Source organism: Adiantum capillus-veneris, chromosome 8, assembly GCF_014529385.1.
Source record: "Adiantum capillus-veneris isolate H3 chromosome 8, ASM1452938v2, whole genome shotgun sequence".
Classification (NCBI taxonomy): domain Eukaryota; kingdom Viridiplantae; phylum Streptophyta; class Polypodiopsida; order Polypodiales; family Pteridaceae; genus Adiantum; species Adiantum capillus-veneris.
The window spans coordinates 53316031-53332545 of NC_140938.1; the positions used below are offsets into that span (position 1 = coordinate 53316031).

At 45.5% G+C, this 16515-nt stretch overlaps 1 protein-coding gene across 1 annotated transcript in view; it reads left to right on the forward strand.

Annotated features, from left to right (window-relative positions):
• The window catches only part of LOC147452146 (uncharacterized), a 49294-nt gene extending 33650 nt beyond the window's left edge, over positions 1-15644 (forward strand). The window contains exon 2 of the mRNA XM_086517946.1: positions 15040-15644. Within this exon, the coding sequence (XP_086374072.1) occupies positions 15040-15255 (216 nt within the window). The 3' untranslated portion in view covers positions 15256-15644. The remainder of the gene's footprint in view (positions 1-15039) is intronic.
• The last annotated feature ends 871 nt before the right edge of the window (positions 15645-16515 follow it).

The following is a 16515-nucleotide window of genomic DNA, read 5'->3' on the forward strand; positions in this document are numbered from 1 at the left end:
TATTGAGTTTTTGGGCAGGCTCAGACTATTTTTAAAATACGCCGGCCGCCCACTTAATAAGTGGCCAGCCATCTGATAAATAAGGCAACAGATCAGCCAGCGTTTTCTCTCTCTCTTTTTCTAGCAGAACAACGAAAAAAAAAGGTGAAAAAAAAAAAGAACCGGCCGCAATCTCTACGTGAGCAGCTATTCGTGCCCGTGGATAGGAGCTATAAAAGCATCACATGCCCTCACTCAGAGGGGAGGATCAGTTTTTGCAAGAAGGAGATGCTGCTGCAGAGTTCACCCGCAAAGAAGACGTATGCCGGTGATGCCCATGGCTGCCCCAAGTGTACCAGATGTCGCCAAGACTCAGTGCGCCAATTCCCTCGCGAAGAAGTGCCTACGGAGCATGTTCCCATCGCTACAAGCTGCTGTTTTTCTCTGTTTTCAGCCCATAAACGTCGTAGACGGGGCTGATGTACGAGAAGGAACCCGAGAACACACCTCTTTTGTGTGTAGGATTGGAAGAGAGGATTTTCTATGTAGAGATCTCTTTCGGGGAATTGCTTTTTCGAGAACCGAGTTGTGTTATGAGCGTCGCGACTTTGAAGGTACAATTTTTTTAATGTTATGATCTCTAAGTATTTGATTGCAGGTGTACTTCCTCTTCGTGAGGGAGTAGGAGCAGAGGAAGGCATGAGCCTCTGCAGGATAAAAGCGCTCTGAGGAACTAGAGCTAGATCAGCCCAAGGGTTTCGTACCCAAGTTTGGGAAGCAGATCCACGGATTGAAGAGGGGTAGACTCTCGAGATGTGATCCGGAAGTTGAAGTTCCCAAGGGAAGGACTTCGTGTCCAAGAAAGCAGAGTTATTCTGCGGGAACAGGACTCTGGAAACAGAGTCGGAAAAAAGTTGCAGGTACGTTCGGTTCAAGTGCTTGTATAGACTTCTCCTCAGTAATAAAGATACTATTACGGGGGGGGATCAGTCCATCTTCTGGTCCCCAGTATTGTGTCGATCTTCTCACTCTCTCTCTCTCTCTATCTATTTCTCTCTATATCCTTTGGCTTCAAAACTAAGTGATAAAGTCTATTTATCCGAATGTATTTTATATTGTTATGCGCTCCCGTTTGTAACGGTCACTTACAGAGACTTGCAACTTTACAGAAACCTCCCATCTGCTTCTCCTGCTCCTCTCCAAAGCCTGCTCTATAACAGACTTGGACACTCCAAGTCAAGAATCAACCGCGACAGCATCAAATAACCACTTCAAAACAATTCACAGATTACAATAGATTTGCACTGGCCCGGCGGAGTTCCATGCCTAGAGATATTCGCCCCAAAGACTGGCGCCCCTTTCGGTATTTCTTTTTATATTAATCAGATCAAAGTACAAGAGTGTGGCTAGGGTTTCACTCTCAGACTGTGTGTCCAGATGCTCTCCGAAGTGAAGCCCTCTCCACATATTTAAAGGTACAAGGGATGCCCAAAAGCAGAGCCCCAAAAGCTTTTAAAATAAAAAGCATAAGAGTTCAAAAGCTCTTCTCTCTCAAGTTCTCCTTTTCTTTGTTAAAAGAAAGCATTCTCTTCAAAAGCGAAATTCACGTCGCTCATCATTAAAAAAAAATAAAAAATGTTCAACCTCCGCGATTTCTGAAAATTAGGGTTTTTGATAGAAATTAGGATTTGCAAGAATTTTAGGGTTTCTGGCAAAAATTAGGGTTTTTACTGTTCGGCACGTCATCACTTTGTGACACTACCCCCCTCTTGAAAGCATTGTAAGTGACCGCGATTACGCTTGCAAAACTGACAAAAGCCATAAACCGTCTTAGCAGACACTGACTGTTATTACCTACGTACTAAGAACACACATCTAGCACATGTACAAAATCGACAGTCACATCACACGACATCACCAGACATCACATGACATCACATGACATTCAACATTCATTCGGATCTTAGACCATGGTTTATCGGCAATGTAGCTAGCAATCACATCTAGGTCCAATCGGACCTCATCGATGTCTGATTGACTAACCCCTATTGCAACCATGTCTATTCGAGATCAATCAGACCAAAATGCTGTAGTCATTTCGGCTATCAATTCCTGCACTCACAAGAAGTCAAGAACAAATCAGTATCATTATCAGGAATTCCATTTCATAAAGTCATCCAGCAGAATACTGTCAGCTCTCAGTATCCCTGAAGCTCAAAGAGACATTAGTGACTTTAGTATCAAAATCGAGGCATCTGTTGACAAGGGAGCGGAGTAACTCCCCTCTTGTGCATCCCACTGCACCAGATCTTCGGCCAAGCTGAGTTTCTGGGTTCCTTTTGGAGTAGACTATGCTAAACCAAAACATCGAGGTAAAGTTTCACAATCCGAGGAGTATCTGCTAGGTTCTCCTTCTCCATCCACTTCGCATCAAATGTAGGAAAGTTCTTGAACTAAACCAAGAACCGCCTTCGGACTTTACCTTTCTTCGTATCGTTGTGTGCCAAAATCTGTTCAGGAACAAGGATCTTCTCGTTTTCTTCCACTTCGGGTTGCTCATTAGGCTCCCCGTCATCAAGCACATCACCCTTAACAGGGTTTAAGAGACTCACATGCAATGCATTATGAATCCTCCAAGTATCTGGCAGTTTCAATCAGAAGGAGACATCATTTATCTTGTCAGTGATCCGGAAAGGTCCGTAGTATCGCATACTAAGCTTTGGAAAAAGCCTCTCCTTTCCCTTTTTCTTTCGTAGGCGTGCCTTCTCAAAAGTAAGAGCACCCAATCATCCTCCTTCAATTTCAAGTCGCGACAATGGCGATCTGCTGCCTTTTTCTGTCGTTCTTGAGACTCCTGCAAAGTCTCGCGAACCTTGGCAAAAGCCGTATCCAAATCTCGCGAATATTCATCGGCTTCAAACAACTAATCTTTCGTGCTCAGGAAGGATGGAACCTTCGCAACACTTTCAACAATCTCACATGGCGTCTTCCCTGTCGAAGAGTGTATCATGTTATTGTAGGCAAATTCCACCAAAGGTAAGTTCTTTTCCTATTGAGTCTTCTGATCCGAGATACAAGACTTCCATAAATCTAAAATCACTGAATTGGCAATCTCAAATTGCTCGTCAGTGTGCAAGTGGAACGATGACGAGAACTGCAACTGCGTGCCAATGTTCTCCCAAATTGCCTTCCACAACAAACTCATAAATCTGGGGTCTTTGTCGGAGACAATCGTCTCAGACGTGCCATGTAATCGGAAAATCATCGTGATCATTCTGTGTTCTTGGGAGATCAAAAATGAAATCCATTGCAATACTTTCCCAGGGGCGGGTAGGTATGGGTAAAGGCTGTAACAATCCCTGTGCTTTATGCCTTTCAAACTTGACCTTCTGGCATACCAAGCAACTGCGCACAAACTCTTCCACATCCTTTTTGAGTCGGCCCATAGAAGTATCTCTCTACCCCCTTCATGGTGGTAGCAATGCCGCGGTGACCCGTAAAAGGTGGACAGTGGCATTCAGTCATAACCTTATCCCTCAACGGCTGTGTAACGCACAACATGTCTTTTTCATCAAGTAGCCTTCCCGAAGGGAGTATCCAGCTACTGTCTCCCCATCCCGTATCCGTGTGAAAATATCTGCAAAATCTGTATCTGTGACATACTGATCGACCATATCCTCGAAGCTCCTATGATGTATCGCGGAAACAGCCAGAACCAACGGTTTTCGAGACAAAGCATCTGCCACCACATTCTTCTGTCCCTGCACATGGACAATCTGGAAGTGGAACTTTGACAAGATGTTCGCCCACCGCATCTGCTTTTCCGAAAGCTGCTTCTGTGACAAGAAGTAGCGCAAACTCTGATGGTCTGTAAAGACAGTAAAATCCGCTCCGAGTAGGTAATGCCGCCACTGAGTAAGAGCATGGATAACCGCCAAAAGCTCTTTCTCATAGATCTGTGCTCTCATCTCCGGCCTAGAGAACAAACGGCTCTCGTAAGCTATGACATGGCCTTTTGCATCAAGACCGCCCTCAGACTACGACCACAAGCATCACAATATACTTCAAATGACTTCTGCAAGTCCGGCAAAGTCAAAATAGGTCCCGTAGTCAATTTCTCTTTCAATGTCCGAAAGGCAGTCACCTCTGTGGATCCCCACGAAAAAGGTACTCCTTTCTGTGTCAAGGTATGCAAAGGGGAAGCAACCTCTGCAAACGTTCGGTATGAACCGCCTGTAGTACGAATACAGTCCCAAGAAGCTTCTAACTTCATGGACATTCCTCAAATCGGGCCAATCACGGATAGTCTCTATCGTGGCTGGGTCCATTTGCACTCCCGCTGCTGCTGTTGCTGACACAATGTGTCCCAAAAAGTGTATCTCTGGTAGGAAAAATTCACTTTTCTCTGCATTAATCACTAACGTGTGATCTCGTAATGCCTGAAAGACTTGAAGCAAATGATCTCTGTGTTCTGCCTCATTCTTGGAGAAAACAATGATGTCGTGCCAACAAATAGCATGTACTCTCGAAAAATTCAGTCCGTCATCCGGTTAAATGTCGCAGGAGCATTGGTTAAGCCAAAAGGCATCACCAAAAACTCAAATAACCCAAAAGTCGTCCGAAAAGCTGTCTTGTAGACATCTCTTGGCGCTATCCTGATCTGATGATATCCACTCTTCAAGTCAATCCTGCTAAAGCACGAGGATCCCTGTAACGTGTCAAGTATATCATCGATCCTAGGAATCGGAAATCTGTTCTTGATGGTGATTTTGTTGAGAGCGCTATAATCGATGCACATTCTCCAAGATCCGTCTTTCTTCAAAACCAACAACACTGAAAGAGCAATACGGTGAAGTACTAGGCTGGACAAGACCCTTTTCCAAGAGGTCTTTCAATGAGTTCATAATCTTTTCATACTGTACTCGGCTCACACGATAAGGTGGCCGATTCGGTGGCGTGCTTCGAGGTATCAGATCAATGGTTTGATCTTCAGGCCCTCTGAAAAGCAATCGGCATGAGTGTGGAGAAAAATCTTGGCGTTCTTTTGATCAGGTCAAAACATATTCAACCTTTATCCAACGTTCAGTTCTCTCCCAAAAGAATGAGTAAGAAACTGAAGTTCATCAAGTACAATCTCTAAGCTCTTCATTTATCAAAGTCGCTTTCTCGGCCCGGTAGTCAACCATGTCGTAGTTCTTGTCGTACCAAGGGATCCTGAGTAGAACGTCACTCTCGTGCCCTGAACGCCCCTGTCATTGCAAACAAAGTTTGCCAATGCTCGATGTAATAGCAACATCCCATCCGGGTGCCAGTCGAACTAGCTCTGCCTGTGGCGTCAGTCTGTCGGGCGTAATTCCAAATCGAGCCGCAAATTCCAAGTGAAAAGAAGTTGGCCTTGGCTCCTTCAAAAGAGCTTCATGATCCTTCACTTTGCCCGAGAAGCGGCAAAGTTTGTACTTTCATTCATTAGATTCGGTGCAGGTTCCACGTCATATGCTACCAGTTCTGCTTTTCTATCTACCTTTTCTACCACATTCCTCAGCTGCTCTCGAACTCTTAGACCTGTCGTCGTCTTTATCATTCTGTTCTTTCTGTGCCTTATTAGGGCACTTCGCGGAGATATGTCCCTGTTCCCCGCATCGAAAGCACTTCCCCTCTCTGATGAAGCGAGCTCTCTCCTCAGGAGTAAGCTTGGGTCGTGCATCATTTTTCTCTGGGTTGCTCTTTTTCTTTCTACTTTCATTCCCAGAAGTCTGTTCGGCTCGTTGTGTCATGGCCTCATCTATGGGGTAGGTCAAACTGCCAGAGTGAATGGCAAAGCCCCGCTTCGCATGACTCATCAACTCCTGAATAGAAGCTGACTTTTGTTCCAAGCAGTGATCTCGGATCTCTGTAGGTAGACCCAAGGTAAACCGCTCAATCTGTTCTCTGAACGAGATCTTCTTGAATGAAGAGGCGGGTAGAAAAGAGCTCGAGAATCTTTCACAATAAGCATTGATTGTATCTTTCTTGGTCATCCGAAGATGGTTCCAAGCAGCTCGTACATCTCGTTCATATTCGTGCGTCAACCAAGAAGAAATAAAAAGCTTCTTAAATTTCAGCCATTTAACTGGCGCACTGTTGTTAAAAGAAGCGTGGACCACCAAGTACGAACATTCCCCTTAAGGTAAGAGGTAGCTCTCCGAATCTTGGAGTGCTCTGAATAGCGTCCTCCCGCGAAAGCGATGTCAAACTGCTGTATAAAAGACAAAGCCTTCGAAGCATCTGAGTATCCTGAAAAGTATCAAACTTGATCGAGTGGCCACTTTCTTAAAACTCTCGGACTTTCTTGCTTTTATCTTCGAGAAAGTCATATTGGTTGGCTTTGTAAAAATTCTTCTTGTTCGCATAAAACTTTCCGTCATCGGAATGTGAGCTGTCTGTAGATGAGTCCTCAATAGAACTTTCAGTCTCTGGGCGAAGGAACAGTCTCAAGCTCATCCAAAATCTTTGCCCTCAGTAGATTGTTTCTTGCTTCGCTTTTTACCTTTTCTGTCTTTTTCGCTCGAATCCGAGGAGCTAGAAGAACTATCAGAAGAAGAAGAAGAAGAACTGGGTACTCCTTCAAATCGAACACGCTTCTTCTGTTTCTTTGCCTTGTCAAAAGTCGACCGACGACCCAAATAACCTGGAAAGTCAGTGCTTTTCTTCTGCTTTTTGCCGTGCTTTTTGGCTTTCTTTTGCGCGTCAAAAAGCTGAGCAATCCATGCATCAACCACGTTCTCCAGTTCCTTCTTCGTATATTTTCTTGGAGGCAGAAGGTTTCTTGAGAGCGGGTTTCGGGAGTGGTGTTGTGGTTCTCTATCACTCCATCTGTACCTCTTCCAAAGAGGTCTGGTTCATATATTTTGCCATCTTCGGGTCCTTGGCAAAATTGAGCATCATCTTTGTTGCATCGCGGATCAACTGGCGACGCTCCATCTCTCGCCGCTCTGCCTAAGTAGGCCAAGGCGGGCCATACTCTCCGCCGGAATCTTCGTTGTGATCCCTGCCCGCATCTCCAGATGCAGAGGGAGTCGACTGATCATTGCCTGAAGCCATAGGTGCCGCGGAAAAAAATTTCGGGGATCGGATTTCCCGTAGAAGAGAAATCGGCCGTGCTCTGATACCACTGTAACAGACTTGGACACTCCAAGTCAAGAACCAACCGCGACAGCACCAAATAACCACTTCAGAACAATTCACAGATCATAATAGATTTGCACTAATCAGATCAAAGTACAAGAGTGTGGCTAGGGTTTCACTCTTAGACTCTGCGTCCAGATGCTCTCAGAAGTGAAGCCCTCTCCACATATTTAAAGGTACAAGGGATGCCCAAAAGCAGAGCCCCAAAAGCTTTTAAAATAAAAAGCATAAGAGTTCAACAGCTCTTCTCTCTCAAGTTCTCCTTTTTTTTTGTTAAAAAAAAGCATTCTCTTCAAAAGCGAAATTCGCGTCACTCATCATTCAAAAATCAAAATAGAAAAATGTTCAACCTCTGCGATTTTTGGAAATTAGGATTTTTGGCAGAAATTAGGGTTTGCAGGAATTTTAGGGTTTCTGTTGTCCGCCATGTCATCACTTTGAGACATGCTCTCTCTCACCTGCTCGCGCTCCTGCGCTCCTGCCATCAAATGCTCGCCTTCAGGCGCTCACGCCGACGCGTGAAACTCTTCGCAACTTCAACTTTTCGCGACCGAAAAGTGCAGAAAAGGCTCAGTTTCGTGTGAATTTTCTAGTTTTTCACGCACTTCGCCATGGATTCCTCCAGCTCAGATGTGCAGCGTGACGACGCGCCATGTAACATCCAAATTCCATTCACACATGCTCTCTACACATGGATTACGAGCACTTTCCAGAGCTTCGACGAGCGTGTTACCGCTCTGGAAAACGTGAATGTTTCGACGAACCTTCGCTTGGCCTCTCTCGAAGGGGTCGTACAGGGGCTCAGTTCCCGCCTCTCTACTCTTGAAAATATGGCTCAATCGACGACTGCGCGTATTTCCGAGGGCGAAACCCATCTCCAGCATTTGCGGACGTAGATTTCTGCTTTTGGGCGTTCGCAGGGTGGTCCGACTGCCACAATTCCGTATAAAACTAGAAATTTCTAAGGTGAAGAGGAGTGTACGGAATTGGCTGTAAATAACTGGCTACACTAGTGGACCACATACTTTGATCTCCATGGGGAGCATGATGAACGGAGGATTCAGACGATTCCTCTCTATCTGCGTAGCAAGGCGCTTACCTGGTGGCGTGATATGACAGAGAAGCCTACAATGTGGGCTGACTTTTGCGTGAAATTCAAGAAGGATTTCGCCAAAATGTACCCTTTGAAAGCTTACGCCAAACTGCAGAGTCTTTTGATGAAAACTCTGTCTTTTGATAAATATACAACAGCTTTCAAGGAGGCGCTCACCTTTTGCAAGGTGGATTCCACGCACGTCGTGCACATTTACTTACTTGGGTTACATGAAGATTACCGTTGGGCCTCAATCAAGGACAAAGCCTCGACTGATGTCGAGGATGCAGTGGCAAAGGCCAAGACATTCCATTTGATAAATGGAGCGAATTATGAGAAGAAAAGAATTGCAGACCATCAATCCGGTGAGGGTGCTTCGAGGAAGCGACCCCGATTCCAGCGTAAATCCAAATCACCGCCGAGGTCTTTTCAAGAAAAGAAGAAAGCCAGAAATGCTTCAGTTGCTGATGCATTGAAGAAGGGGGCTTGCTTCGGATGTGGCCAGACAGGTCACCAAATCAAGGATTGCCCTAAGAAGAAGAAGACGTAGAAATCGCAAGGCCGTTCTTCGGTTCAGATTCACGAGATCTCAGGTAACTCTGATGTTGTTCAAGTTGAAATCCATCATTTAGCGCACAATTCATGCACAAATTGTACTTTTAGCACCAAAGTGTTTGGTAAGCACGATCTTCTCTGTTTCCTCGGGAAGATCAATGGCCACGACGTGACCGTACTCTTTGATAATGGAAGCTCACACAATTTTGTGGATGCAAAATTGGTGCAGAAACCGAACCTGCGGACGCAGGACGGTGACCATGAGTATTGCGTGAAGATGGCTCGTGGCGTGGATACGGATTTATGGAATCGGATGGTTCTAGACTTGTCGCTCAAGCTGGTTGATTACAAAGAGAACATGGATTTCCACATCATGCGCCTGGACAGAGCAGATGTTATTTTAGGAATTCCATGGTTTTATGATAAACAAGACTCATTGTATATAGACTATGTACATCACTCTCTTGTTTTTGTTAAGCAGAACATGCCTTATGTATTTGTGTCGCTTTGTAATCAGAGGTCTGTAAATAATGGTTTTGCAATATCAGTTGTTACTGCTTTGGAAATGTATAAAGAAATAAAGTCTTCTGATGTTGACTTTTATCAATGTGTACCGTCTACTTGGTTTGATTCATTAGTGCTTGGTACTTCTGTCACTGAATTTCGTAAAAATGTTTCATGTTCTTCTGTTGAACTTGGGGATTCCAATGAATCCAACCTTATCCAAGAAATCATGACTGATTTCAAGGATGTTTTTCTTGATGATCTACCTCCTGGCTTACCGCCTTCGAGAGGAGTAGATCATGGCATTGAGTTGGTGGCTGGTAGTCAACCCTTCTCAAAGCAACCCTATCGGTTTAGTAAAACCGAGGAGGACGAGATTCGGCGACAGCTGAAGGATTATCTCGACAGGGGTTTTGTTCGCCCTAGCAAATCCCCGTGGGGGGCGCCAGTGCTACTTTCTCGAAAGAAGGATAACACTATGCGCTTCTGCGTGGATTACAAGGGGTTGAATAGACTCACTGTCAAGAACAAGTATCCGCTCCCACGCATGGACGATCTGATAGATCGGCTCCATGGAGCGTTGTATTTTACGAAGATAGACCTGCGATCAGGCTATCATCAGATACGAATCAAAGTGGAAGATATTCCTAAGACAGGCTTCCATACGCGTTATGGTCACTACAAGTTTTTGGTCTTGCCTTTTGGTTTGACCAATGCTCCAGCTACGTTCTAGCAGATGATGAACGATCTGTTGCGACCATTTTTAGGCAACTTCGTTGTTGTATTTCTCGATGATATCTTGATCTACAACCGAAGTTTGCCTGAGCACCTAGTGCATATACGCACTGTTCTCGAAGTACTGAGAACTGAGAAGCTTTACGCTAAGGCTTCGAAGTGTGAATTCTTTAAGAAAGAGCTTCTGCACTTGAGTCACATCATTACTTGCGATGGAATTCGCGTCGACCTTGAAAAGTTGGATAAAGTGTGAAATTGGCCCATTCTGAAGAATGTGCGCTAAGTAAAGTCCTTTTTAGGCTTTACTGGATTCTTTCGCAAGTTTATCAAGGATTACTCCAAAGTTGCTGCACCGCTTACGCAACTTTTAAAAGGAGGGGTGAAAGGGCCGAAGACTTCGGGTCCTCGTCGTAAAGGTAATCCCCCTGTTGTTTGGAATGAGCCTCTCGACGAGAGCTTTCGGACACTAAAGCACTTGGTGACCACTGCACCAATATTGCACATTGTGGATCCTAGCAAACCGTTTGTGGTTGAAACGGATGCTAGTGATTATGCTATTGGTGCGGCATTATATCAGGATGGATGTCCTGTCGCGTTTGAAAGTAAGAAGCTTTCTGACACCGAGATGCGTTATCCAACGTACGAGGAGCTTTATGCTGTAGTCCACGCCTTGAGGAAATGGCGGCACTACTTGTATAGCTCTACGTTTGTTGCATGGACAGATTATCATTCCTTGCGCTATATCTGTGATTAGGGTGATCTCAGAGGCCGGAAGGCTAGATGGATTGAGCTTATGCAAGAGTTTGACTTTGAGATCCGTTATAGAAAAGGATCCAGCAATCGAGTTGCCGATGCGCTCAGCAGGATTCCTGAGGTCAATGCCTTGTCTATGGCTGAAATCTCGACGGATTTCTATCTCTCTCTCCGAGGGCTATGTCGTTCTGATGGCCATTTTGGCAAGATATGGAACGAGGTCGAAGTGGGGCATGACTCGCATACAGGCTTCGGTGGTCCGGAGTCCCAAGTGAGTTGTGCTGGAGAGACGAGACAGCGACAATATTCCATTAGAGGTGGACTATTGTTTAGAAATGGTAAAGTCTGCGTGTCGGAAATCGATGAGATTCGCCAAAGGATTTTGTGCGAATGCAACGATGTTCCTAGCGCTGGGCACCCGGGCATCCAGAGAACTTTGGCTTTGGTCAAGCGATATTTCTATTGGCCAAGGATGCGCTCTTACATAGAGAGCTATGTGAAGAGATGCGCTCAGTGTCAGGTCAATAAGGCAGAGCGCCTTAGGAAAGCTGGCCTGCTACACCCATTGGAAATCCCAGATGCCAAGTGGCAGAGTATTTCCATGGACTTCATCGTTGGTTTGCCTAATACTAGTCGGGGCAATGACGTTATTTGGGTTGTGGTCGATAGACTCACAAAAATGGCGAAGTTCATATCAACGAAGTCGACAGTAAAAAGCCATGAGTTGGCGGTTTTATTTGTCGATCAGCTTTATAAGCTGTATGGTCTCCCAGAAGATATCGTCAGTGATCGAGATACTAAGTTCACTAGCCGATTTTGGCGAGATGTCTTTGCTCACCTTCAAACGGAGTTGAGTATGTCGTCTTCTGACCATCCCGAGTCCGACGGACAAATTGAGAGGATGAAGGGACATGTTGAGAGCCTATGTTTCTCATAGGCAGTCTGACTGGGAAAGGTATCTTCCACAGTTAGAGTTTGCCTATAATAGTAGCAAGCATTCTGCTACTAGATTTAGCCCGTTCATGCTGATGTATGGATTTGAGCCTAAATCCCCAATTGCCATTGGCTTAGAGAAAGTCAAGGAACGCCAAGCTCATGATTTCGTGTATGACATGCAGGAAATGCTCGAATTGGCCAAGGATAGCATAAGAACGGCTCGTGATCGAGTCACTACTTATGCTAATCAAAAGAGGTCTCCAAGGACTCTCGATGTGGGACAATGGGTTTATCTGAAGATACCCAAGGATTTCAAGACTATGCGAACAGGAAAGCATTATAAGCTTTCAGCTAGAAATTGTGGTCCGTTCCTGATCACAAAGAAAATTGGCCAAGCTGCCTACAAATTGGCTCTTCCTTCGGATGTTAGTGTACATCCAATGTTTCATGTCAGCCGCCTTAAAGTGAAATTGGGCGAAGCTGATGTTGTTGTGCCTATCGAGGAAAATGTATGGCAAGATATGCAAATTGAGTATATTCCTCGAGAACCAGAAGCAGTTTTGGATCATCGTACCCGTCATTCGTGCCAAAAGGCTTATGAGGAGTACTTAATTAAATGGAAGGGTCAATATGAAAGGTTTGCTACTTGGGAACCTGTTAGAGCTTTGAAGGCTCAATATCCCCACTTCATTGATGAGGACATCAATGGTTCTTAAGGGGGGAAGTATGTTATGTCCCGCTCACAAGAGAGGGGATCTAGCCCAGATGCCGTCGGGATGGGTGTCCAATGTCCGGGCGGACGTAGTGTGAACCCGGCCAGTGTGGCCGGCCATTATTATAAAAGGGAGGTCAAGGCCTCATTTACAGTTATCGACCCCACTGGCAGAGAGCCAGTGGTTAGCCCGCGAGGCTAGGAGTGCGCGAGGTCACCTCGAGGAGGTGAGGCCGGGTGGTATGGGACGCTCGGTCTTACAGGTGCACGCCCAGCACGGGGGAGCTGCCGGATGGTGGCTATGGTCGGGTGGTTCTTCCGACGCGCATCTGTAGGCGGTCTGTGTGGTCGAGAGATCCTATCTCCTCGTACGTTTCAAGCTGCCACGTCATCAGCATGTCAGCGCAATTTGCGGACTACTGTACTGCCAGTCTTTCAACGAAATTTGCAGGCGTTCGTATTACTAGCTGTCAGCCAACGTCCGTATTGTCCTTTGCTCTCGGGTGGTCATGCCATGTCACCGTTTTGTGACAATTGGTCGCCTATACCGCATAGTCCGATGAGCCTTCTCCAACTGTGACTTGGCGGGTTTCTGCATGAAAGAACTAGTAAGTCCCATTGGGAAACTGACATCAAATCAGGTGTTGAGTACCCAAATGAGACCAACAAGTTTCTGATAATGTGTAGCGTTTGCTTCATCTAGGGAATCATATTGTGACAACTTCTGATTGGGATCTACAGTGGTTTAGATATGTTTGCATTTGGTCATACCAAATGCTTCCAACAATTCTTGCATCTTTCTCCTGGGAGAGAAAGATGCCCCTCTCTGTCTGCCATATCTCCAATCCAAGAAAGTGATGAAGCAAGGCAAGATCCGTCATCTCAAACTCCTTAGCCAAGGTCTCCATAGGATTGCGGATGTGTTCAACATGGCTACCCGTAATCACAAGATTGTCGTCCACATAGATGATAGTAAGTGTCACTAATCCTCCCTCACAGTAAATGTATTAATCGGGTCTGTAGAAGATCGTCGAGAGGAGTGTCGTAGGAAGAACCTTCAGCAACCTACAAACCATGTCTGTGAAGTTTGGATTCTCGAACACTGGAGGTTATTGCACATACGCCTCCTCCTCCTGATCACCATTGAGGAATGCAGAAACAACTTACATCTGGAAAACCGGCCACCCGAGCGAGAAAGGCACAAAAGAAAAACTATTCGAATGGTTGCCATCCTTGCAGCCGGTGCAAAGGTCTCGTCATAGTCTACACTAGGTTTTTGAGAGAAGCCCTTGGCAACTAGTCTTGCCTTGTGCTTGTCCAAAGAACCATCAGATTTGTTATTGGTCCTGTAGACCCATTCGACACCAATCACTTTCTGCTTGGCAGGCTGCAGAACCAACTCCCAAGCGTTCTTCTTCTTCAGAGTCATCACTCATCTCCACGATGCTGGAGAACGTAGGCATGTGATAAGGCTAGGTCGAGGTAGAAGAGAAAATCTGCAAATCTGCCTACTACAGCCGAAATCAGCCCCAAGAGAGTGAAAAACGCAGAAAAAACAGCAAACTGTCAGCACCAAAAACTCACAAATCAGCGATCTGATTCAAAAGCATGCCACGGCTCTGATACCATGTCAAAGGTGTAGCGGAAAAGGGTGAATCGGGTGATGAACTGCTTTGCAATTGTGAGCAAACCTCCTCTCCGCATTGGGCAGCCAATAGATCTCGGATTAATCGCGATGAATCTCCTTGTCGTCAAGCTCCTAGTGCGTACCGCCCACCGAACGGGCACGGGAACTCACTGCATGCCATGCGACACCAAGAGGGTGTGCACACGGCAAGGATGAGGGAGCGCTAGCTGTAGGAAGAGGGATCGCTGAGGGAGAAAACGCCAGAGAGAGAGATCGATGGAGGTGAGAGAACGCTAGAGAGAGAATGTGGCGCACACAAAACGCTAGCAACAACAAAACGCTAGAGAGAGAGTGTGCCCAAGCCCTGGATGTTTGCACTGATCAACACATGCCAAAACTTCAAGGGGAGGGGTTGCATATATACGCAAATCCCATATTTGCCCTACCGACTGCAAAACCCCACGATCCTAGATAAAATCATAAATGGCCTAAAATGCTAACAAATATGTAAACTCACTCAAAGTGACCTGACAAACATATTTAGTAGCAGAACTACAAAAGACTTGAGATTCTGACCCGGGAAACCTTAGGAACTAGGGTCCTGCCTCATGCCAGCCTACCGAGTGAGCAACATTGCACGGCCGTGAACAAGTACACCTCAAGTACGGTCGGGCAGCTCTCTCAGGTCCTATCCGTTTGCTTGTTTCAAGAGCTTCAAAGAAAGAAGTTAAAAACGAAAAGAAGTAAAACATAGAAAATAGAAACCAAGATACACCTAATTGTGACATATCCCCTTCTTGACTAGGGACATACTCTTGGGACTACAAACTTCTAAGCAACAACAAAGCATGGTTTCAACTGAAGCTGTCCACTACACAGCCCAAGATTGACCAAAGGCATTGCTTGCAGCATACAAGGCTTCTGTCGTCCACACATGATTTTTACATTTAAATAACTTGGGTGTAACTTTGTTGGTTGCAGGGAGTTAATGGTGCAGAAAGGTATGGCACCAACTCAATCTGGGAGGTCATCAGGAGTATTACAAAGAATGAGGGTGCCAGAGCATTATTAAGGGGTATGAAGCCTAGAGTCCTATTCTACACCCCGGCTGCTGCGATCTGCTGGTCAACCTATGAAGCAAGCAAAAGCTTCTTGCAGCAACTGAATACAAGCAAAAGAGAAGGTGCTCTCGTGTAGCTCTGCTTGTGCATCAGAGGGGACCTGGACGCTGGTTCGCTGCTATGATCTTTTAAGACCAAAAAGGCCGCCTTTTGTTGTTTATGGTGCCTGCTCGTTTGTTGAAGAGAGCCTGTCGCCTTGTATGGTTGCGAGTTTTAACAGCTATTTTGTTATCCAGTTGAGCTGGTTGGGCATCGGGATTGAAGTGTCTTCTGAAGCTGGACGGTACACCCCACCCCCAAATGCTTAAAATGTTGAATTTTGTTCCTTGCTGTTGTAAGAAAAGAGGTATTCTCTCCAAGTTATTGGTCCCTTCTGGTGAGGCCAATTTTTCTCCATTGAATATTGCTGAAAAGAGGAACCAATATTGTGTATTTTTGTGTGCAAGAAATGGTGCTTTTTTAGCAGGTGGCTCTCTGTTTTTATTTTGGTGGCAAAATTGTATGTAGAAGATGAATTGTACGTATAGAGGCCGAAGTGTACAAGGAGAATTGATGGCTAAGCTAGTTATGAACCTTCAAGGCATTCTTGTGTTAAACTCAATTCAGAGCCTTTTGTTTATATTATAAAAAGCATGTGCCAGTTGTGGTGCAAGTACGTGCAAACTAAGGGCTATGTACTCTTTCTAAACAAAGAGTAGTTTAATCAGGCCTGCTAACTGAACATTCCTTTGGGAACACTTCTGGTTTCCTTTCTGCTCTTGCGCTTGGTCTCTCTCTGATTCCTTGCTCTCAAGAACTTGGAAGGATAGTTACAAATAAGGTACCCCCCCCCTTCTTTTCGCCGCGCCCGCTTCCTCGTGTCCAAAAAAAGAACCCCCCCCCCCCCCCCCCCCCCCCACACACACACACACACACACACACACGCATGTGCGCTAGATTGGTTATCCCAGTTCTCTCTTGAATAATCATCGATCAGATCTTTGAGTCCTCGTGTTAAACCCTCTTGGGATTATTCCTTTAATGTTAAAACCTTTCCCCTCTTCTTTTCTCCATGTTCTGTCATCTTAGTGAGGCATGTGGGTGTCTGAATGCAAAGAGCAAAGGCTGTCTTGAAGTGCAATCATTCTTTATAAATATTAGCAGTCTTTGAAGTGTGCATGTACCCTTGCATTCTTGGCCAAGGTGCGGAGTATTGATGGAAGCAAAGATGCTCACTTATGGATCATGGATAGAAAGAGAAAGGGTAAAGAACTACAGGGCTAGTGTCTTGGGAGGCAGATGATGAGAGTGAGAATCCATTGGCAAAAAATGCCTTCGATATGCATGCAATGATGTG